Here is a 25314-nt window from a genome sequence, read left to right on the forward strand (position 1 = left end):
TCCTGAAACTGCTCACAATGCTCCAAATGGAAATTGGGTAAGACCACAGCATTAGAAGTACATCACTGCTCTTGTATTCTAACCCTCTCGACATGAATGCTAACATTGCATTTGCCTTCCTAACTGATGAGCCCCTCCACCCGCCACCGGGTTAATACAAGCGGTGACGGAAGGAGGCCCTTAAGTTATTCATTTAAGGGTCATTTTGTAGTGGGATGGGAAGACCATCCCACCTTGGAATTAATTAGGGTGCGACTGGGGAGGTGGCGGGGTGGGGGGTCCACGCCTCATTAATTAGCCCCCCCCGGCACTAAACGTGCCATGAAGGTGGGAACAAGAATCTTCCCATCGTCCGCCGATTTAGGATTTGTGATTTTGATTCCAAAGTCTAAATTATCAATATAAATTGTTGTTTGGTTGTTTAATGACACAAACTTTACCCCGAAGCTTTCTGCAATTTTGACGTTGTTAAGAGTAGGAAAAGCTTTGTCATCATAAAGTTTGAGTAATTACACCTTGTGAAAATAATAGGCTGAAACGTTTTGTGCAAATGAGCAGAGTCTGTGCGGACTCTTTTGCCACACTCACTGGTAGCTGTCACAGTTACTGTGGTGTTGATGCTGACAAGAAACCAACAACTCGATGGAGGCATCCAGCAATACTGGAAACAGTTCAGGCAGCTCTGAACCGTAGGCTTCTGCTGGATTAATCATGAAAGCGATTGATTGGAATTGTCATTGATGTTCACAAAATAGAATTAACAGCTCTCAGCGTGGGGAACATTTTGTTACATCAAGGGCCTGGACTCAAATTTAAGCTCACTGAAAAATCTTGAAGTGCACTCTTGTCTTTTCAAGCAACGGATGAAAGAAAACGATTGTAATTATTAAATATTGAACACCGTAACTCTGTAATAACATGAATTAAAATGTTGAATGCAGCAGCAGTAACATACTCTCATGAATTAAATACTAAATCTTTGATCTCTGCAGTTTGTGAAATAAATCCCTCCCCCTAAAAAAATATAACAACTGGCTTAGTCTGGAAGCTTGTGGGTTAGTTCATATCTAGATTAATGACAGTGCACAATAATAGAGGACATAGAGGATGGTATGGAGGTGAGGGAAGGTACGGAGCTGAGGTATGGAGGTTAGAGAAGGTATGGAGGTGAGGTATGGAGGTGAGGGAAAATACAGAGGTGAGGGAAGGTATAGAGGTGAAGGAAAGTATGAAGTTGAGGGAAAGTATGGAGGTGTCGTGGAAATTATAATAAAGACAAATTCCTCGATGTTCGATTTAAGGAAATTTTTTTGTACAAATACATTTGCGGAGAGAGAGTGTTCCAGCTGCAAAGCCAGTGCACTGCACTCTGAGATTCGATTGAAGGAAGCATATCTTTATAGTCTGAAATAACAGCTTGAAGTAAACAGGCATGTTTATATTAAATAGACCTCAGAAAGTACGCACGATGAAATACGTAGTACGTATGTTCTTGCCCTTGGGTGAAAACAACTCGAGTACACATTTTGTTATCTTTCGGAGGACAATGTGTTTTCATAATAAGGCCGAGACCAGAATATTAAGCAGTATTTCATTTATGTTACCTGACCTACTTATTTTCATTCAAAAGCAGTGTTGAACTATAGTCAAGCATTTCCCAGCATGCTTCTAAGTTGGCAACTCATTAATTTCCCTTCCACAGGAGCTTAGGTATGGAGGTGAGGGAAGCTGATGACGGTTGAGGACAAAGGGTTTCTCAGGTTACTCCGAACACCTAAATCAACAAATTCAAATTTGGCACTCAAGGATTTTGTCTGACAAGAGATTGGCAAATCACACTTTCTGATGGTCAAGATAGTCAACAAAATTAGAGGCACTATCATTGACAAAAGACAAATAATTTAGAGGTCAAACACATGTACTTTAGTTGTTCAACAAGTTGGTCAAATGGAAATGAAATATGTAGCAGCACGTGGATCAGGCTAACTCAATGAAAGATCCTCCACAGATTTGATTAGGAATAGAATGGCTCAGTTGGCTTCCTCAGTTGGAGGTAGGTCTTTGCACCAATCTCCTCATGCTGTGGTACTGTCTTATCACCCCATTCTTTGGGAAATGGAAGTGAGTACTGGGGCTAATATAGAAGTGAACAGCCCTTCATACTGATGCTAAGATATATCTACTGGGATCTTGATCAGGATATTATTGCTCCACTGCATTCATACCAAGGTTGCATTGAGCAAAGGAACCAAGAATATTGAAAAAGAGGAACCACATGCAACATTACTTAGCTGCCAAATGTTCAATGTTCAGTCTGAACCCAGTTGTTGATCCCAGTTATCAGGTTGTTTGAAATGCTAAATGCAGTGAATACTGGCACTTGTTCACTGATGTTCTATCAGGTTCGCTCACCCCAGACCTCATTACAGCCTTGGCCCAGAATTCTCCGGATGTAGGGATTCTCTTTTCCTTTTGGCAGCGCACCCCGCCCATGGGTTTCATGGCAGTGTGGGGTGACTTCAATGGGAAATCCCATTGACAAGATGCGGGAAGAAAGAATCCTGCTTCCAGCAAATGGCGCTTCGCCGAGAAACACACGGCCAGGGGACTGGAGAATTCCATCCTTGGCTTATAAATGCCCAAAAGTGCTGAATTCCAGAGATCCAAGGCAGCAGTCGGCCAAGGAGCCCTAGTGACTAAAGCCAATGGGAAAACATGCTACAAGTTGGATGGATTTGCACTAAGCACAAAGAAAAATGAAGGTGGTCGTCTCAACCCCAGGACATCAGTACAGGAGTTCCAGAGAGTAGTCTCCGGCATTTCACCTGTCAGATGTGCAGGTTAGGTGGATTGGCCATGATCAATGCACGGGCTTGTGGAGATAAGACGGGGGAGTGGGCCTAGGTAGAGTGCTCTTTCAGAGGGTGGGTGCAGACTCAATGGGCCGAATGGCCTCACTGAAGGGATTCTATGGATTCTGTGGATAAGGGTATTTGGCAGAGCAAGGTTTAATGTGGGACTGGAGAACAGTACCACCCACAGTATGATCTAGAGAGTCATTGAGGGTAGACTGTGTGGAGTAGAGTCTGGAGCTTGGAGACAGCTTGGAGACAGCACCTAAGCAGGGCAGTACTTTGAATATGGATATATTTATGGGTCACCAAAAAAACATTTATATTCAACCATACAGCCAAAGCACGTAATGATGCAGTCGGGAAGGTAACAATGACAAAGGAGAGTACTTGCAGGCAAGGAGATGGGTTGAAGTGTGTATACTTTAATGCAAGATGCATCAGGAATAAGGTGGGTGAACTTAAGGCATGGATCGGTACTTGGGACTACGATGTGGTGGCCATCATGGAAACTTGGCTAGGAGAGGGGCAGAAATGGTTGTTGGAGGTCCCTGGTTATAGATGTTTCAACAAGATTAGGGAGGGTGGTAAAAGAGGTGGGGGGGGGGGGGGTGGCATTGTTAATTAGAGATAGTATAACAGCTGCAGAAAGGCAGTTCGAGGGGGAATCTGCCTACTGAGGTAATATGGGTTGAAGTCAGAAATAGGAAAGGAGCAGTCACCTTGTTGGGAGTTTTCTATAGGTCCCCCAATAGCAGCAGAGATGTGGAGGAACAGATTGGGAAACAGATTTTGGAAAGGTGCAGAAGTCACAGGGTAGTAGTCATGGGTGACTTCAACTTCCCAAACATTGAGTGGAAACTCTTTAGATCAAATAGTTTGGATGGGGTAGTGTTTGTGCAGTGTGTCCAGGAAGCTTTTCTAACACAGTATGTAGATTGTCCGACCAGAGGGGAGGCCATATTGGATTTAGTACTTGGTAATGAACCAGGGCAGGTGATAGATTTGTTAGTAGGGGAGCATTTTGGAGGTAGTGACCACAATTCTGTGACTTTCACTTTAGTTATGGAGAGGGATAGGTGCGTGCAACAGGGCAAGGTTTATAATTGGGGGAAGTGTAAATACAATGCTGTCAGACAAGAATTGAAGTGCAGAAGTTGGGAACATAGGCTGTCAGGGAAGGACACAAGTGAAATGTGGAACTTGTTCAAGGAACAGGTACTGCGTGTCTTTGATATGTATGTCCCTGTCAGGCAGGGAAGAGATGGTCGAGTGAGGGAACCATGGTTGACAAGAGAGGTTGAATGTCTTGTTAAGAGGAAGAAGAAGACTTATGTAAGGCTGAAGAAACAAGGTTCAGACAGGGCGCTGGAGGGATACAAGATAGCCAGGAGGGAACTGAAGAAAGGGATTAGGAGAGCTAAGAGAGGGCATGAAAAATCTTTGGCGGGTAGGATCAAGGAAACCCCAAGGCCTTTTACACATATGTGAGAAATATGAGAATGACTAGAGCGAAGGTAGGTCCGATTAAGGACAGTAGCGGGAGATTGTGTATTGAGTCTGAAGAGATAGGAGAGGTCTTGAACAAGTATTTTTCTTCAGTATTTACAAACGAGAGGGGCCATATTGTTGGAGAGGACAGTGTGAAGCAGACTGATAAGCTTGAGGAGATACTTGTCAGGAAGGAAGATGTGTTGCGCGTTTTGAAAAACTTGAGGACAGCCAAGTCCCCCGGGCCTGACGGGATATATCCAAGGATTCTATGGGAAGCAAGAAATGAAATTGCAGAGCCATTGGCAATAATCTTTTCGTCCTCGCTGTCAACAGGGGTGGTACCAGAGGATTGGAGAGTGGCGAATGTCGTGCCCCTGTTCAAAAAAGGGAATAGGGATAACCCTGGGAATTACAGGCCAGTTAGTCTTACTTCGGTGGTAGGCAAAGTAATGGAAAGGGTACTGAGGAATAGGATTTCTGAGCATCTGGAAAGGCATTGCTTGATTAGGGATAGTCAGCACGGATTTGTGAGGGGTAGGTCTTGCCTTACAAGTCTTATTGACTTCTTTGAGGAGGTGACCAAGCATGTGGATGAAGGTAAAGCAGTGGATGTAGTGTACATGGATTTTAGTAAGGCATTTGATAAGGTTCCCCATGGTAGGCTTATGCAGAAAGTAAGGAGGCATGGGATAGTGGGAAATTTGGCCAGTTGGATAACAAACTGGCTAACCGATAGAAGACAGAGAGTGGTGGTGGATGGCAAATATTCAGCCTGGAGCCCAGTTATCAGTAGCGTACCGCAGGGATCAGTTCTGGGTCCTCTGCTGTTTGTGATTTTCATTAACGACTTGGATGAGGGAGTTGAAGGGTGGGTCAGTAAATTTGCAGATGATACGAAGATTGGTGGAGTTGTGGATAGTGAGGAGGGCTGTTGTTGGCTTCAAAGAGACATAGATAGAATGCAGAGCTGGGCTGAGAAGTGGCAGATGGAGTTTAACCCTGACAAGTGTGAGGTTGTCCATTTTGGAAGGACAAATATGAATGCGGAATATAGGGTTAATGGTAGGGTTCTTGGCAATGTGGAGGAGCAGAGAGATCTTGGGGTCTATGTTCATAATCTTTGAAAGTTGCCACTCAAGTGGATAGAGCTGTGAAGAAGGCCTATGGTGTGCTAGCGTTCATTAGCAGAGGGATTGAATTTAAGAGCCGTGAGGTGATGATGCAGCTGTACAAAACCTTGGTCAGGCCACATTTGGAGTACTGTGTGCAGTTCTGGTCACCTCATTTTAGGAAGGATGTGGAAGCTTTGGAATAGGTGCAAAGGAGATTTACCTGGATGTTGCCTGGAATGGAGAGTAGGTCATACGAGGAAAGGTTGAGGGTGCTAGGCCTTTTCTCATTAGAACGGAGAAGGATGAGGGGCGACTTAATAGAGGTTTATAAGATGATTAGGGGAATAGATAGAGTAGACAGTCAGAGACTTTTTCCCCGGGTGGAACACACCATTACAAGGGGACATAAATTTAAGATAAATGGTGAAAGATATAGAGGGGATGTCAGAGGTAGGTTCTTTACCCAGAGAGTAGTGGGGGCATGGAATGCACTGCCTGTGGTAGTAGTTGAGTCGGAAAAGTTAGGGACCTTCAAGCGGGTATTGGATAGGTACATGGATTAGGGTAGAATAATGGAGTGTAGGTTAACTTCTTAAGGGCAGCACGGTAGCATTGTGGATAGCACAATTGCTTCATAGCTTCAGGGTTCCAAGTTCGATTTCGACTTGGGTCGCTGTCTGTGTGGAGTCTGCACATCCTCCCCGTGACTGCGTGGGTTTCCTCTGGGTACTCCGGTTTCCTCCCACAGTCCAAAGATGTGCAGGTTGGGTGGATTGGCCATGAAAAATTGTCCAAAATTCTATGATTAACCTGGGACAAAAGTTCGGTGCAACATCGTGGGCCGAAGGGCCTGTTCTGTGCTGTATTTCTCTATCTATCTATCATACAAGCCTCCAAACCTCTCTGTGAAGCACCAAACATCATTTACAACCTGGTGACAGCAATGGACAGATCCTGAATTCCCAGAGAAGCTGGAGAAGGAACCCAGAATCTCAAACTATGAAGAAGTAAAGAAACTGAAGCCTGAATTGTGAGAAGTGGACCTAAATTGAAGACACAGTTGGGAAGCACCTGAATAAAAAGCTCCATTTCAGGGGTGGAGGCTGGAGGACTCCACCAAGGCCTGCGGTGATCCATTGCCAGATCACCACAAAGTCAATGGCCGTATGGCTGCATCCAAAAAGGTTGAGCAAAATTCCAAAACGGAAAAAAAAAAGCTGAACAGCAGTGAGTGAATCCACTGTGCAGATGAAAAGTCACACTTGATTACATATAGAAGCAGAGTCAAAGAACCTGGCCAGATCAGAAGAAGGCTGAGCAAAATTTAAATGAATAAAGGGAAAACAAAGGCTGAAAACTAAAAGTTACCCACAGTGCAGATGAAAAGTCAGGCCTGAGTGAAAGCAATCAACAGATTTAGCCAAATCACAGGAAGGGTGAACAAAGAAATTAGGGTAAAAAAGCTGAACGTACCCTTTTAAAGTGGGCAGCCATCAGGATTAGCGCATCCAGAGCGCAGCAGCAAGAAGAAAGCTGCAGCGAGAGTCCCAGCTGTGACTGGGTTAAATTCTGGAACTACCTGCAGGAGTACCCACTCCACACACGCTACTGTACTTCAAGTCGAACGCCCATCATCATCTTATCCACAGCAACTAGAGAGAGGCAAAACATGCTGACCTTGCTAACAATGTTCTTATGCAGGAAACTGATTTGTAAAGAATGTGCGACATTTTACCTTATTTACCTCTGCATTAAAGGGTTGCTGTTTGGAGTAAATACAACTAATTTCTGTTAATTATCCCTAAAAGATAGTGGGCAGGATTTTCAGCCCACTCCCCCCCTTCCTGCGGTATGTTTTGCGACGACAGAGACAGACCACCATTGGCTGTCAGCGATATTTTCCGGACCCGCCGCTGTGAATGGATTCTTCTGTTGTTCGCACCTTGGGGGTGTGGCGCAGGCGGGGGAGCTATTGGTGGGACCACAAGATCCCACCGGCGGAAATGGCTGGAGATTTTCAGACAGTGCCTTGGTAATTTTTCAGTCAAATAGTGGCCGGGATTTTCCAGCCCCATCGTGCTGTGTTCTGCAACTCGGTGGTCTAGCCAGAAGGCCATTGGGACTGGGTTATCCAGGCAGCGAGCAGTGCCAGAAAGTCCTGCCCACGTCAATAGGCCTGAGCACAAATTGGTAAAATCACTGCGATCACTGAAGGTTTGTCAAAAAGAATTGCAAGTCTCTCTCCGTCAATGCATTCGTTAATGTGTGCCTGAAGTAAATATCTGGTCTCTTTTTAATAACTTTCAGAGTACTCCCGAATTTTTAGTAGTTACCATCGTCCAGATGACCAAAGGCTGTTTTCCCCTTGGAGGGGGAGAGCTGACTGGTGGTGATTTAACCTGATGATCACAACACCTCAGGCGAAGGACAAAGTTGAGAAGCTAGTTTGGGAATTGAATCAATACTGTTGGCCTGACTCTGTATCATGAACCAACTGTCTAACCAACTGAGCTAAACCGGTCGCCACATCAGTAACTATTGATTTGAAATGTCCCCCCTTTCCTTGCTTGCAATGGTATGGTCTGACCATGCTTGGAGTGTCTTTGAGGTTTGGGGCCGGTTTAACACACTGGGCTAAATCGCTGGCTTTGAAAGCAGACCAAGGCAGGCCAGCAGCACGGTTCAATTCCCGTACCAACCTCCCTGAACAGGCGCCGAATGTGGCGACTAGGGGCTTTTCACAGTAACTTCATTGAAGCCTACTTGTGACAATAAGCTATTTTATCTGGGGCTGGTTTAGCTCACTGAGCTAAATCGCTGGCTTTTAAAGCAGACCAAGGCAGGCCAGCAGCACGGTTCGATTCCCGTACCAGCCTCCCCGGACAGGCGCCGGAATGTGGCGACTAGGGGCTTTTCACAGTAACTTCATTGAAGCCTGCTCGTGACAATAAGCGATTTTCATTTCATTTTCATTCTTTGCTCGAGTAAGTTACCTACTTTGGACCAGTTACACCAGAATCCTTTCAGGTGTACCTGTAAAGGACAGCACCATTTGGGAAACAAAATTTGTTCATTCGAACAGTCTATTATCAACCAATGCCTGACATTGTGTTAGTCAGGCGATTGGTTTGAATCAGTCGAAGCCCCAGACAGATAAACTGCAAACGGAGCTCTTCAGCAGAACAGTGAATTATTGGATATTGGTCCAGATTTTACAGTCAGTGACAAAGTTTTGGTAACCTTGAATATAGTTGCCCACAAAGATCTAACAGTATCTGTGGTGCATTTGACGTCATGTGCCTGCATGCATTATAAGGTAAGGTGCTCAGCAGAGCAAGGATTAACATGTGACTGGAGAGTGGCACAGCCCACTGTGTTGTACGTTGTCACATTGTCAAAGAAAAATCTGGAACAGAATGTTATATGCAGCAAGCCTGCATGGAACAGTTCCATGCAAGACTGTGTTAAATCTCACAAGGATCGTGAGGAATCACTCACTGATCTCCCTGCGCTTTGAGTACGAGTTCCCATGGTAACGGGCTGAGGCCCATCCAGCTGGAACCCATTACCAAGCCTTGTAAATACTGTCCAAAACCTGGACTGGTACTTCCTGGTAGTCCTGGGCTGGGACGCTACTGTTGTATGCCGCAGGTGCGGATTTACTTTTGAGTTGAAACTAGTTTAACTTTTATTTCAATGCTTGGGCCGGGATTCTCCAAACCTCCGCGCCGCAATTGCGCCCGGCGCGGGGGCGGAGAATGGGGCGACGGACCCGCGACGCCTTCCCGTGATTCTCCGGCGACCGGAGAATCGCTGCCAGTCGCGTGCACGCGGTCGACGCGGCGCCGGTCGGGGGCCATTGAAAGAGGCCACTGCGGAGATTATCCGCTGACGACCGGCCGAGTTGCCGCTGGCGTGGTTCACGTACGGTTCCACCCGGCGGGAGCTCGGAGTCGTGGCTGCGGTGGCCATCCTGGTGGGGGGCAGGGGGATCCATCACTGGGGAGGGGGGGTCTCTATGACAGCCAGGCCTGTGATCGGCGGCCACTGATCGGCATGTGTGATCTGTGGGTGGGCCTACTTCTTCGGCTCCGGCCCGCGGTGTGGGTTCACCATGTTGCACGAGGCAGGAATTGGAGGGCCCCGTATTGGCAGCCGGAGCTGCGTGGAGCACTCCTGGGTCCTGCAAGCTAGAAAAAAGTCCGATGTGATTCGCACCCATTTTCTCACAGGCGTGGGGACATAGCCCCGTTATTGGAGATCCCACCCTTGGAATGGTAAATAGTTAAAGCCTACCAATAAAAGTGTTCATGCTTAAACACACACGCGTCAAGATCTCGTCAATAAGCCACCGCCACTGCAACATAAAGAACTCATATTAAGCACATAATGTGACAGTGTGGATTTCATCTTTCCCTAAATGAATTTGAATCTGACGCCAAGTCAATGGGACCTCCAAGTGTCCAACAACAATTATGTAATTTAGCAGGGTCAGCAGCCAATCACAATGAAGAATTCGCAGAGACAAACAGACAGTAAACTTCAAAGTAAAATGGGCTGATTATCCTTCACCTTTTATCGGTTTTACACAGAGTTTATCACAGATTAGAAGCTGAAATATCATAAACAATCAAAATCAGTATCTAACTGTATTAAAGCATTTTTTTCTATCATATTAGAACAAAATTGACATTCGGCATGTATAAAATTAATTCTGAAGGGTCATAGAGCTGTTCAGCAGATTTATGGCTGAGTACATAATTAAAAACACAGTTCCACCTCATTGGGAAAGCCTGACTGTTTCAGAGGGTTTTAACAGTGTAAAAATGTAACAGTGTAAAAATGTTTACAATGTAAAAAGGACGTTCTCATCAATTCAATGAGTTCTATAGATTTACAGCACACATATGAAGGAGCAGGGCATCTCCATCAACAGAGTCTGGATTGCCACATGTGTAGGTGCCAGAAGTTACTGTCAGCTTTACAAGGTAGTGACCATAATTGTGGACAGATTCGCCGTCATTACAACCATAAAACTCTGCCCATTATGCTGACCTACATTTATTAATTTCAGTCGCCTTGGATTGCACGCATCCTAAAATAATTTGTTTTTTCTTGGGTACATTCGACAGGCACAAAAGCCTCTTGTATCTCATCTAATAGTCAGGCAAAAGCCTCCACAGCAAGTGTAAACAGGGCTACTCAACTGTGGGGGGGGGGGTTCACAAATCTTGCTGATCTTGCTTTCTTCTGGTGGTCACACAAGCATTTTTCAGGAGGAGTCACTGGATAACCAGGAAGTCTGGGAATTCTGTCACTGAGACTCACTTAGTCATCAAGCTGACTGAGCTCATGGGCAGGATTCTCCAGTCCCCCAGCCAAGTGTTTGTCAGCGGCACACCATTTACTGCCAGTGGGATTCCCTCTTCCCGTTGCTTGTCAATGGGATTTCCCATTGAAGCCACCCCAGGAAACCCGGCCCAGTTAGCTCAGCGCAGGTCTGGAATCAAACCTCGGATTGTTCAGTCTGAACAGCGTTGTGTCACACCAAAATAGAGTTGTGTTGTTCCTCGTGTCTTAATAAAGCTCATAGTCTCAAAGTTGGAGAAGATGCTTTATTGTGAATTCATTCTCTCTTCAGAGCTTAACTTACGGCTACCTCAAATGCTGCCTGTCTGTGTCCTGCTACGAGTTTTGCCTTCCGTGAAGTGTGTCCTCACTTCCTGTCCCTGTGTATATATAGCTCTCCCATGCTCCCTCTAGTGCTTGCTCAGTTGTATTGCATCTACTCAGATCTGCAATCACCACATCCCCCTTTTTTACATTTATGAGTCCAAACTTGATGAATTTGTTCAGAGTTTTTTCTTTTGTTGTTGTTGACGTGGTGATATTGATATTACAACTCCATTGTGAATGTTGTTGGTGTTCCTTGTTATTTTAAGTAACCAATACGTCATCCCATGGTTTTTGCATGGTCGAACCACTGATGTTGACTGACATGGACTTTTTTCTGTGCTTGTGGTATTGATTTATTATCTCATCTGCCTTGAAAGCAGGTGTGCTTGCTTGTTCTGGAGCAGATGTGAGTTTGTGCGATTGGTTGTCATCCCATGGCATGTTTGTAGTCTTGTCATTGTTTTGCAGTGTGCTGTGGCATTGTCCTTCATGTGCAGAGTTGTACCATTTTGTACAAGTCGTTGTTTCATTGCTGTTGTTTCTGTCGTTCCTGTCTTTGTTGTCTTTGTTGACGTTCTTGTTGCTGCTTTTGTCGTTTCTGTCTTTGTTGTTGTCGCTATCTTTGTTATGCTTCTTGTTGGTTTTGTTGTTCTTCTTGTAGTTTTTGTTGTTGTGCTTGTATGCATGTGCATAACGATCCACGACCAAAATGTTTTGAGACTGCGCAAGCCGCGAACTTTTTAAAACTGCGCATGCGCGGCTTGCGCGTGCGCAGAACGCAAAACGGGTAATTGTAACTGCGCATGCGTGGCTTCTGTTTCCTGTGCATGTGCAGACGCAGTTTGTAGTTCTTTGTGTGCCCGAGACTGTAAAATGTGGTCCGACGCCATTTTATCGCGGATTTCAGCGTTTTTTCTTTCTGAAAGTTGTAAGTTACCTTTTCCTTTCGATCTGGACTGGATTTCAGCATTGTGCCTGTGTGAAAAATTCAAGTTATTTCTTCTTTTTGATCTGTACTTTTCACTCGCGATTTCTTGTTCTTTTAGTGATTGTTTAAGTTTTGCATCACTCAGTCTCTGTGCAGTTTGGCCTCTGAGCATACCGTGCTGTTCAAATTCCTTACAGTACTCTTCAAATTTGTTTAGTATTGTTTGTAAGCTGTTGCTGTCTTCATCTTTTGAGTATTTAAATCCATTATATACTTTCCTAGCTTCATGTCCTGCGATGAGCATTGCTATTTGAATTTTGTCTGAGGCTGCTGCTACATCATTAGCTATGATATAAAAATCGAACATTTGTTTAAACATTTTCCAGACATTTCTTACATTGCCAGTCGTGTCCAGCTGAGGTGGGTATCCAAGCCACATCCTCGAATCAGCAATGTCTTCCCAAGTCCAATGTCCAGTAGGAGATTTCCATGCCATTTTGTTCTTTCTGTGTCTGCAGCTGAGTTGTCCTGTAGTAAGCGTCTGAAGCCACGCCTGGTACCATGTGTTGTTCCTCGTGTCTTAATAAAGCTCGTAGTCTCAAAGTTGGAGAAGATGCTTTATTGTGAATTTGTTCTCTCTTCAGAGCTTAACTTATGGCTACCTCAAATGCTGCCTGTCTGTGTCCTGCTACGAGTTCTGCCTTCCGTGAAGTGTGTCCTCACTTCCTGTCCCTGTGTATATATAGCTCTCCCGTGCTCCCTCTAGTGCTTGCTCAGTTGTATTGCATCTACTCAGATCTGCAATCACCACAAGAGTTACAATGTTAAAACAGGTTCAGTGAATGCTGGGAAAACTCAACAGCACTAGCAGTAGCTGTAGGGAGAGAAAACCGGGTTCGCATTTCGTGTCCATTTGGCTTTTCATCAGAAGTAAAGAGATGGAGAATGTATTAGATATTAAACTGTAGCTGGGAGAAATTGCAACAAGATGCAGCAACCTTAAGAACAAAAGACAGATGGCTTGGTAAGGTGGGGGGGGGGGGGGGGGGAACGAGAGAAAGGGAGGGTTATTGCATTGATACACTAAGGGCGGGATTTTCCGACCCCATGCCGGGTCGGAGAATCGGCGGGGGGGGCGGCGTGAATCCCGCCCCCGCCGGTTGCCGAATTCTCTGGCGCCGCAGGGGGATCTGGCTCCGGGGGGTGTCCCAACGGAGGCCTGGCCGGCGATCGGGGCCCACCGATCCACGGGCGGACCTGTGCCGTGGGGGCACTCTATTCCTCCACGCCAGCCGTTGTAACAGTCCGTGATGGCCAGAGCAGAGACGTACCTCACCTGCACATGCATTGGGATGACGCCAGAGCACGCTGGTGCTCCTGTGCATGCGTCAACTCAGCCGGCCGGTGGAGGCACCTTCGGGATGGCCTGACGCCGAAGTGGTTCACGCCACTCCTCGGCGCCAGAGTGGCCCGCCCCGCCGGTTCGCGGAGATTCCCGCCCTAAATGTCTGGGATATTAAAAAAAGGGCTTAATGTGGAAGAGAAAGGTCACAGTCTAAAGTTGTTGAACTCAATGTTGTGTCCTGGGGCTGTAACATCCCCAATCGAAAGATGAGATGCTGCTCCTCCAGTTTGTGTTGGGCTTCACTGGGGCATTTCAGCAGGCCAAGGACAGACACGTGGGCATGAGAGTAAGGTGCTGAGTTAAAATGGTATGCAACAGGAAGGCTGAGTGCATGCTTGTGAGCTGAGCAAAGCTGTTCCTCAAAACGGTCACCCAGTCTGCCTTTAGTCTCGCTAATGTAGAGGAGACCACATTGGGAGCGGCGGATAGAATTGACCAAATTGAAGGAGGTGCAAGTGAAACACTGCTTCACCTGGAAGGAGTATGTGGGGCCATGAATGGTGAGGACGGAGGAGGTAAAGAGGTGTTGCACCTTCTGAGATAGGAAAGAGGATGGGAAGTTTGATGTGATGGAGCAGTGGACCAGGGTGTCAAAGAGAGAGTGGTCCTTGCAGAATGCTGATGGAGGGGGTGAGGGGAAGATGTGTTTTATGGTAGCAGAACCATAATAGGGTCTTAATTTTCCACCCCACCAGCCTTAGCATTCAAAGGATCATCCTCCACCATTTCCGCCAACTCCAGCATAATGCCACCTACCTTAGGGGCAGCACGGTAGCATGGTGGTTAGCATAAATGCTTCACAGCTCCAGGGTCCCAGGTTCGGTTCCCGGCTGGGTCACTGTCTGTTCGACGTCTGCACGTCCTCCCCGTGTGTGCGTGGGTTTCCTCCGGGTGCTCCGGTTTCCTCCCACAGTCCAAAGATGTGCGGGTTAGGTGGATTGGCCATGCTAAATTGCCCGTAGTGTCCTAAAAAGTAAGGTTAAGGGGGGGTTGTTTGGGTTACGGGTATAGGGTGGATACGTGGGTTTGAGTAGGGTGATCATTGCTCGGCACAACATCGAGGGCTGAAAGGCCTGTTCTGTGTTCTATGTTCTATGTTCTTAACCAGTCCATGTTGCTGTTTATTCCCCATAGGAGCAGTAATGCGAATGCACCTGCTATATCTGAACACCCATTTATTTCCTCTTTCTAACCTGTCTAATTATTCTAAAATGTAGATAATGTCACTGCTTGAATCACTACTTCTGTGCATTCCACAGCTTCAAAACCTCCTGTGCAAAAATAAATTCTCCTCTACTCTGTCTTAAGTCTTTGAAATTTCATCTTACGTCTTTCAATCCATCTGGAGACTGGGGTGTTTGTGTTCCCAATCGTATGTTACTTTAATGCAGTGATGACCGCCTTACCTTAAATTCTCAGAGCTGAACTCGGACTCTAGAAACTTCAGAAACTGTTCCCGTCCTGCAGGATCCTTGAGCACCTCGTCGAAGGAGAATCCCCATCTCTTCACACGCTGCTGGTTGAGCTCTTTGCTTAACACACAAGAAATAGGATAGAAATTCTTAAATGCAATAGAAAACGTATCAATACAATGGGCAAGATATTCCTCCTCCCCCCCCCCTCCCAGCAATGTGTTTTCTGGTGGGGGAGGCTGTTCGCCATTGGTCGCTGATCAGATCTTCCAGTCCCACTAACGATGACCCCCACGCTGCGGGCACCCCAGAAGCAGAGGATGGAAACAAGGAGAAATCCTTTGACAGCGGCGGGATCTGTTGAGATGGTGGTCCTGCTGATGAAAACCTTATAAATGGAAACAATCTAAAGATGAATCTTGAAGATTTCAAGTGAGAGGGCTATGCACGTCAAAGGGCTTCAAATCCCTTGACAGCCTTTGAAATGCAGATCTTCAATTCAATCTTACACAGCAATACATTGCAATAGCCAGTGATTAACAGTTTCATTACTGCAGAGGAATTTGCTTGGTGGATTGTTAATCTATCTTTCCCTTCATGCTTGAGTACCCAGCTTTGATGCTGACCACAATGTTTATAAATATGTAGCTATGACTGGCAGGTCATCACCACATCAAAAGTACTTATCTCTGAATATGTTTATAAATATTGTGTTTCGGTTCACAGCAGGGTGTTTGAGATGCATTCAAGCGCGAAGGGAGATGAAATTAAACAATCCAGATACCTGGTTGTCTGGAAGTTATTATCCTGACAATTTCAGCCAAGTAAAAGCTATTTCTCCTCGAAAGTGAATAGAAGCCTCACAAATCAAAGGATATGAGGGAGTTTGAAGCCTTGTGATGTGTCTTGCTTTTCTATGAAGTAACAGCTGCTGCTTGCTACACTGCTGTCTGAGGCAGCGTGCCATACAATCCCTTTCTAATTGTTACTTTTCACTGTTACCACAGAAGAATATAATTCCTGCAGTGCAGAAAGAGGTCATTTGGCTCAACCTGTCTGCACCAAGCCTCTGAAAGAGCACCCAACCTAGGCCCACTCCCCCACCCTATCACTGTAACCCCATACCCCCAGCTAACCTCCACCCTTGGACACTAAGGGGCCATTTAGCATGACAAATCCACCGAATCTGAACATCTTTGGACTGTCTGAGGAAACTGGAGCCCCTGGAGAAAACCCATGCAGACACAGGGAGAAAGTGCAAACTCCACACAGTCACCCAAAGTCTGGAATTGAACCCGGGTCCCTGACACTAGGAGACAATAGTGCTAACCACTGTACCGGCGTGCCACCTCTTGGTACCATGTATCTTCCACTTAATCACTTGTTTATTTTAACAATTAGCAACAAACTTCCTTTCTTACCTGGCTTCCATGTCCCAGAATGCACTATCGTCACTGACCCATGGGTTAGGTGGATCCTGTTGTGTCAGCAGTGGATCATATTCCAGATATTGCTCTGCATAACTGACCAAACTGGAAAGGAAAGCATCAACAAGTGTAAATACAAAGGCAAAAAGCTGCAGATGATGGAAATCTGAAAGAAAAACAGGAAATATCCAGCAGGTCTGACACAATCTATGGACAATGAAGCAAAGTTAATCGTTCAAGTAATCAAATTTTCAACAGAACTAGAAGAAGGTAAAGATGTAACAATTTTTAAAACAAGTACAGGACCAGGAAAGGGAGGGAAGAAAGTTTGTTGTAGTTTGTTCAATCTTTTCCTGATAGTTTAATCACTCAGTACAGTACCGGCATCATCCTTTTCCACGCATGTGAAAACCGTTGGCTACAAAAATAATTTTAACTTATTACAGAATAAAACCCTTACCTTTCAGCTACTTTGGACATTTTTAAACAATGTCTGTCGAGCTGGATATTTAATAAGGTTATCTGGAAATTGAAGGAAATAAGGTTTAAGATGTGCGTAGAACAGAGTACAGCTACATGCTTGACCAGTTAACTAATCCAACATATTGTGAGCAAATTACACTCCAGAATTGCACACACCATATTCAAAATGTATGTAACAAGTGACAATGCACAACAGTCAATAGTGGAATAAGCTTGATCAGTGTCATACCGCATATTCAGGATTTAGTTGGCAGCTCAGTAAACAAAGACAATTAGATTATTAAGTTTATTAAGTGACCATATTTCCAATGCAATATTATACAATGAATGGAAGAGCCTCTGGTATCATGTTACCTGTTTCTTCAGATCATCTTTTGCTGGTTGTTTAACTGTGGATGCGAATGTATGTACAGGACTGTGCGTCTGCGAGTCTTCAGAAATCCCATATACTGACTGTACACAAAACAAAACCGCAGGGTCAGAAATGCACTGATTCATCACTCTTTCATGTTCAAATTCTGCTACAAAACAAGTGCCACGTGGTCTAAACAAGCATCTGAAAACTAGTGACTTGAGGTAGCATTGCAGACAACCTGCACTGATCCATGCAGTTATAAAACACATAGGGCTGGATTCTCCGCCCCGCCACGCCGCTTTTCAGCCTCGGAACGCCGGCGGGATTCTCCGTTACGCCGGCCGGTCAATGGATTTCCCATTGTGGGGCAGCCCCACACTGTCGGGAAATCCCCGGGCGCCGGCAAAACGTTAAATCCCGCCGGCGGAAAATCCCGCCCATAGAGCCGGATATTCCGCACCCCACTTTCTGGGCGGAGGGTGTTTTTCATTGGTCAGCAGCGGATTCTTCCGTTCACATCAATGTCAATAGCATTTTGCGTTGTTCGCCGGCTGGGTCACTGGGGAACCCACTGCGTGGTTTCACCATCGGTGGGACTGGAAGATTCCACCGCTGGGAAATTCAGCCCATCTTCAAAGTGATGTGATTCCCTGGCCTCCCAGTCGCATATTTCTTGGCTTTGGGAGGCAGTGCACCGTTCGCGGGTGGTGGGATTCTCTGCTCCCACCGCTGTCAATGGGAGTTCCCACTGAAGCCACCCCACACCGCCGGGAAACCCACGGGCGGGGGTGTGCAGCTGGCGGGACTGAGAATCCTGCCGTCAGCGACCGGCCACTTTCTCAACACCAGTCACACAAATGTATTACCAATGAAGAGCAGGATAATATATGTGCTGTCAACGGCAGCAGCTATGACTGGTGTTCTTTTTTGTCAGTTTGTTGTTGTGCGAGGGAGAAATGTTGGCTAAATAGGCGCGATTTTCTTCCCCCTCCATGGGAGTCCGGCATGCAGAAATATTGTCGGTACAAAATGGACGCACATTTTGGCACGCCAATTGTTGATACCATATCACCGACAATGGCAACTTGTCCCAGTTTATTCCGGATTCAAAGTTTAGGGCATTTTCCATCCTGAATTGTGTTGATCAAATTTGTGCCAACTTCCTCCAAGCAATGGAGAATCGCCTCTTCTTTAGTATGGCTTTTCCTCATTCTTATCACCATTGTTTTCAGAGGTGTCAGTGGGATTTCCTATCTGATTCGATTTGATTGTCCCCAATGGCACTTTTGTAAACTGTACATGTGAACTTATGAACAGGAGTAGGAGTAGGCCACTCAGCCCCTCGGGCATGCTCCACCATTCAATAAGATCATTGCTAATCTGATTGTAACTTCAACCCCACATTCTTGCCTATCTCAATAACCTTTCACCTCCTTGTCAATCAAGAATCTATCCAGATTCTGCTTCTACTGCCTTTTCAGGAGAGAGTTCCAGAGAGGGGGTGGGGGGAGAGAGAGAGAGAGAGAGAGAGGGAGGAGTTCCTTTAGGCAGGAGGTCCCTAATACAGGGGTCCTGCTATTACAGGAGTCCCTGTGCAGGCCCTCTATTATAGGTGTCCTTGTGGGGGGCTCCCCCGATTAGAGAAGTCCCTGAGGGTGTTCTCCTTATTCTCGGGGTCACTGTAGGGCTCCTCCTATCATAGGGGTCCAAATGGAGGTCCTCCCTAATACAGGGGTCCCTTTGGGGGGGTCCCCCTATTATAGGGGACTAGGTGGGGTCTCCCTATTAGAGGGGTCCTTGTGGGGAGTCCCCCTATTACAGAGTTCCATGCAGGTGGTCTCCCTATTACAAGTGTCTCTGTGTGGGGTTCCCCATTATAGGGGTCCCTGTGGGGGATCTCTCTGATACAGGGGTCCCTGTGGGGGCTCTCCCTATGACAGGGATCCTTGTGGGGTGTTCCCCTATTATCGGGGTCCCTGTGGGGGACCCCCTATTACAGGGGTCTCTATCGGGGGGCATGGGGTGTCTAGTAGAGGAGGCGTGGGTAGGCAGTGCATTGTTGGGGAGGATAGTGGCCCTCAGATGGGCTTGGGTAGTCTCTACCAGCGTGGCCCTGGCGTGGTGGACCTTGCGGTGGGCCAAAGATCCACCACAGTATGACCACACTGGTAGAAACCACAAGTGATCCGCGCCGATGTCATTCCCTGCCACGGGAACAGGAGAATGACGGGAGGGTGGAGCAGAGGTTGCAGCACCTGCAAATGGGTCATTAAAATCCATTTGAATTGATTTACATCCCCCCACCAGCGCGCACTGTGGGCCTCATTCACACCGGCAGCGGGGAGGGAGGGTGGGGGGGTGTCGGAGCATCACATCCCAATTTACCCCCAATGCCTGATTCTCCATCCCATTGGAGAATGCATTTTGGGCACCCCGGGATGGAGAATCCCGCCCTGTATACATAGAACATGGAACATCCAGTGCAGTAGGAGGCCATTTGGCCCATCGAGTCTGCACCGACCCACTTAAACCCTCACTTCCACCCTATCCCCGTAACCCAATAACCCCATCTAATCTTTTTGGCCACTAAGGGCAATTTATTATGGCCAATCCACCTGACCTGCACGCTTTTGGGCTGTGGGAGGAAACTGGAGCACCCGGAGGAAACCCATGCAGACAGGGGAGAACGTGTAGACTCCGCACAGACAGTGACCCAGCGGGGAATCGAACCTGGTGCTGTGAAGCCACAGTGCTATCCACTTGTGAAGCAGTTAGATGTAGAACTTGGGGTGAAGGGGATCAAAGGATATGAGGGGAGTAAGCAGGGTTAGGCTGTTCAGTTGGATGATCAACCATGATCATAATGAATGGAGGAGCAGATTCAAAGGGCTGAATGGCCTGCTCCTGCTCCTATTATCTTGGTTTCTATGTTTCTCAGTAGGCCTATAAGGGGTATCCAAAAACTGAAATGATCTGCAATCCAAGACGACATTGACTTTGATGGTTTCGGATAAAGAGTACTTGGCCTGTATCACACAACATCTGCAGGCAAGCAGGTACTTCCAATTGATGGTGCCTGGAAAACAACGTGCAGTGGGGAAACCAGCTGTCAACCAGCTCTCGAGTCAAGAGGATGCTGGAGTACATTCTTACACTAATTCAGCACAAGCTGGAGATCTAGTCAAGGACCTTCCATGTCTGAATGACTCGATGGTATGCCAGGCAATGCATTTACCAACGGAGAGCCTTTCACTCTTAAACATAAAAATGAAAAGGCGTTTACTGGGGCAAATTGACCTTATTGTTTGGGCAGATTATTTTAATTAGCAGAATAAACATTTGCTGCCAGTTTTCACCATTCTCTATCACCATCAACAGGGAACGATCAACTTTCACCATCAACAAATCCTGATCTGATAGGTGCCACTACAGTGACTTCTGTTGAGAAATTTGTTATCGACTGAATATTTTCTCCTCTTGGAATGAGTTCAGGTGAGGTTGCTTGTACACACCTTTTTCACTTTGTTTGGGTTTTTCATCCTGCGGCACTTCCTGATATCCATTTCAGTGGTATTCACACAGCCAGGCTGTAAGAAAATCAACATAGGAAGATTTTAAAAAGAGACTGTGAGAATCTCAATGGATTATTAGCTTTTTCACACTACTACTGTATTCATTACTTCTAATTTTTAGCCTGGTTAGTCTGTTCTTCTACATACCTGAGATACAATATCATGGGGGGAAGACCAGTCGTAGAATCCCTACAGTGCAGAAGAAGGCCATTCAGCCCATTGAGTCTGTACCGACCCTCCGAGAGAGCACCCTACCTGGGCCCACGCCCCCACCTTTTGGACACTTAGGGGCAAATTAGCACGTCCAGTCTACCTAACCTGCGCATCTTTGGACTGTGGGAGGAAACCGGATCACCTTGAGGAAACCCATGTAGACACGGGGGAACATGCAAACTCCACACTGACAGTCACCAAAGATTGGAATTGAACCTGGGTCCCTGGCGCTGTGAGGAAGAAGTGCTAACCACCCTGCCGCTGTGCCGCCTCAATAGCCATTATTCATACGCGGGACTTGACAGTGAGTGATAGCTGGTCATTTGTGCATGTCACTGGTCACGGTGGGGGTTATGACTGTTCCTGACCTGATGCTTCCTCAGGAAACTAAGCATATTCGGCATGTCCACATTAACTCTCATCAACATTTACACATGTACCATAGAAAGCATCCTATCTGGCTGCATCACAGCCTGGTAAGGCAACTGCTCGGCCCAAAACCGCAAGAAATTACAGAGAGTCGTGAACACAGCGCAGTCCATCACACGAACCTGCCTCCCATCCATTGACTCCATTTACACCTCCCGCTGCCTGGGGAAAGCGGGCAGCATAATCAAAGACCCCTCCCACCCGGCTTATTCACTCTTCCAACTTCTTCCATCGGGCAGGAGATACAAAAGTCTGAACCCTTTCAGTGCTGTGAATTATAAAGGCAGAACCCAGAAACTTTGCCAAAAGTTTTTCCCTCTCTCTCCGCGCGTTTTTCCTGTTGTTGTGAAACTGACCTGAAATCGCAGAGGCTGAAGCAGAAATAGACAAATCCAGACACATCTCCCACCCCGGGATCCCAGCATTTCCCTCTGCATTCTAACCAGGCAATATTCCTGGGTTTAGACAGATTGCAATATACTCACCAAAGCCCTGCTCTCAGCCAGAGGATGGACGGGACTCCCTCTCTCTGTCTCTCTCTCTCTATCTGTCCCCACAATCTCCCTCTCTCTGTCTCAAACAAAGACAAGGCAGCTGGGAGGAAGGGGAGCCTTGAGGAAGATCTGCTGATGCCTCCATCCAATGGATGCCCGGGGCCAACGCACCGTCGCCCCCCCTCTGCACGCCGCTGCCCCCTACCCCTACCCCTACCCCTACCCCCCTACCCCTACCTCTACCCCTACTCCTACCCCGACCCCCCTACCCCGTACCTCTACCCCCACCCCTACCCACCCACCCCCCCGCCCCCTACCCCCTACCTCTACCCCTACCCCCACCCCCCCACCTCTACCCCCACCCCTACCCCCACCCCCCCACCCCTACCCCTACCCCCCCCCACCCCCACCTCCACCCCCCTACCCCTACCCCCCTACCCCACCCACCCCCCTACCCCCCACTCCCCCTACCCCCCCACCCCCCTACCCCCCCTGCACTCGATGTAGGTAACTGAACGGCGTCAACCATCATCAATGGTTGACGCCATTATAAACCTACTTTGATTTTCGCCGACGTGACCCGTGGCCACGTCGGCGGGACTTCGGCCCATCCGGGCCGGTGAATAAAAAAGCTTAAAAAAACAACGGCATCCCGCCAGCGCCAGCCATTATCCGAGGCGGCCGGCGGGATTTGAAGAACGCCGTTTTATGGCGGGTGGGTGAATCTTTAACATGGCGGGAGCGGCAATATCGGCGCCGCCGGCCGATTCTCCGACCCTGCGTGGGGTTGGAGAATTTCGCCCAAGATGTAAGATGGCTGTTATTTACTCCAAGGACTAATACAGTGGTGAGGTTTACCAAGAAAGGTCACTGCTGCAGGAAGTGTAAATGGAGGGAAGATAGATTTAAACGGAGTCTTGTACAGAGGGATATGGTGAGAAAGCAGTAGATGAGATTGTGTATGTTTGGGTCATAAAAAGCACTTTCGACGAAATGGGTATCAGCCTTATTTCTGTCTTTACTATGGTCAGAATTTTCAATTCCAATTAAATGAAATAACTTTCTACACTTATATATGAATATGCATCCAGACATTTTTGAATAAAATGGTTTCTAAAATATTATGACAATATATGAATATATGGGCAGAATCATACCACAAAGCGTCAGTTCCGGCAAGAAAGCCAGAGTGAAACCCATCGTATCATGGAATTTTGAGGCTCTCTGAAAAAAAAGTGTTTGAGCCGGGAATCAGCTTCAAACAGATCCGAGCGCCTTTAAAGGATGCCCGCCGTGCGCTGCAGCTGAATGGTACCCAGGCCACATCTCAGAGGTGTTGGGGCTCTCCCCCCTGACAATCATCACCCGACCTCCGTCAATGTCCTCTCCCTGGGAGAGGGAGACCGGTGACCCGGACAACAGGTTCCCACCCCGACCAGAAGATGACTGGAAGTGTTCCTAACTGAGGAACTGACCAAGATGAAGGGCGAGGTTAAGGCAGAGATCCAAACGACGGTTTTGGTGGCAGTGGCAGAGGCACTGGTTGCCATGCAGACGGCCCTCGATGGGATGGGAAGGAGGCTGGAAGCCCAAGAGAAAACAATAGAGGAACTCGAAAAGGCATCAGCAGGCAGCACGGTGGCGCAGTGGGCTAGCCCTACTGTATCACGGGGCAGAGGTCCCAGGTTCGATCCTGGCTCTGGGTCACTGTCCGTGTGGAGTTTGCACATTCTCCCCGTGTTTGCGTGGGTTTCACCCCCACAACCCAAAGATGTGCAGTGTAGGTGGATTGGCCACGTTAAATTGCCGCTTCATTGGAAAAAAATGAATTGGGCACTCTAAATTTATTTAAAAAACAACTTTAAAAAATAAGAAAAGAAGTTGTTAAAGAGTGAGGTAATTATTGATGGACAGCTTCCCCAAGCCACTGGAGATTGATAGGGCCCACAGGTCACTCTGACCAAAGCCCAAGGCCGAGGAGCAGTCAAGAGCGATAACAGCACTTCCGGTGGCGGCAATGCGGAGCTAAGCCGCACGTTCGGCAGCTCACGCTTTCGTAGGACTTGTGGGCTCTTTTAAGTGCTGATTCTATGATTCCCGGTGTGTAAAGGGGTCTGGAGTAATAACCCCCGGGATTTATGGTGCGGACCTGGAGTGATGCGAGGAAAAAAACGGCAGCAGCTCCCCTGCGGGGGAAAGTGGACAAAATGGCGGCCGGTGGAGCCCCTGAGGAGTGGAGGCAGTGGGCGGAGGAGCAGCAGGTGGCCCTTCTGCGCTACTTTACGGAGCTGAAAGTGGAGTTGCTGGACTCTCTGAAGGTTACGACAAGTAAGCTGCTGGAGACCCAGACAATTCAGGGTGCAGCGATACTTGAGTTGCAGCAGCAGGCCTCTGAGCGCGAGGATGAGGTCTCAGCCCTCGTGGGGAAGGTGGAGATGCACGAGGCGCTCCACAAAAAGTGGCAAGATTGTTTTGAGGAGATGGAGTTTCGGTCAAGGAGGAAGAACTTGCGGATCCTGGGCCTCGAGGAGGGGCTGGAGGGGTCGGAGCTGCCGGCCTATGTGGCCGTGATGCTGAACTCGCTGGTGGGGGCAGGATCTTTCCATCTGCCCCTGGAGCTGGAGGGGGCCCACAGAGTACTGGCCAGGCGGCCTAAGGCGAATGAACCCCCACGGGCGCTGCTGGTGCGGTTCCATCGGTTCAGTGAACGGGAGAGTGTTCTGCGATGGGCCAAGAAGGTGAGGAGCAGCAAGTGGGAGAATTCGTTAGTGCGCATCTACCAGGACTGGAGTGCGGAGGTGGCCAAGCGGAAGGCCAGGTTCAACCGGACGAAGGTGGTGCTCCACAGCAGGCAGGTGAAATTTGGCATGCTGCCGCCTGCGTGCCTGTTGGTCACCTACAAAGACCGGCATCACTATTTTGAGTCCCCAGAGGAAGCGTGGGCCTTTGTGCAGGCTGAAAAGTTGGACTCGAACTAGGGATTGGGGACTGTGGGGGTTTTTTGTATCACTGTTTATGCTGTTGCTGGCTATTCTGGTTTTTCTTTCCTGCTTTCGGATGATGTTGGTTATGGTTTTGTGTTTTAAGGGGGGTGTTGGGGTCTGTGGTTGTTCTTTTTTGTTTGTACGGGGTTGGTGGATGGGTTGGGACTGCTATTTGGGAGCTGCGTTGAGGGGGTGGGGTGGGGCAGTGGGAAAGCCCGGGCTTTCCTCTGGTTTCCCGCACTGTGGGACGAGGGGGGTGGAGCTGGAGGCAAGGGGCGTGGATATCAGATCCGTTTTCCCGCGCTGGAGCGGTGCCAAGGAGCTGCTGCAGGGGGCGGGGGGGGAGGGGGGGGGGCGGTGACCCCATATCGGGTGGGTCGGTGTTAGGGCGGGAGCTGCCGGGGTCAGCAGAAGTCAGCTGGCTCACGGGAGTACTAATGGAGGGAGCGCCGCGGCTAGGAGGGATCCTAGCCTGTGG

The 25314-nt window shown here is 47.8% G+C and overlaps 1 protein-coding gene across 3 annotated transcripts in view; it reads right to left on the reverse strand.

Moving 5' to 3' along the window:
• Nucleotides 1-25314, reverse strand: part of rgs6 (regulator of G protein signaling 6) — an 823132-nt gene that overhangs the window by 59106 nt on the left and 738712 nt on the right. For all 3 annotated transcript variants that reach the window (XM_038784322.1, XM_038784332.1, XM_038784316.1), the window contains exons 10-14: nt 20657-20731; nt 17144-17242; nt 16767-16828; nt 16301-16411; nt 14874-14999 (exon numbers count right to left, since the gene is read on the reverse strand). In XM_038784322.1, the coding sequence (XP_038640250.1) occupies nt 14874-14999; nt 16301-16411; nt 16767-16828; nt 17144-17242; nt 20657-20731 (473 nt within the window). The remainder of the gene's footprint in view (nt 1-14873; nt 15000-16300; nt 16412-16766; nt 16829-17143; nt 17243-20656; nt 20732-25314) is intronic.

This window comes from Scyliorhinus canicula, chromosome 2, assembly GCF_902713615.1.
Source record: "Scyliorhinus canicula chromosome 2, sScyCan1.1, whole genome shotgun sequence".
NCBI lineage: Eukaryota > Metazoa > Chordata > Chondrichthyes > Carcharhiniformes > Scyliorhinidae > Scyliorhinus > Scyliorhinus canicula.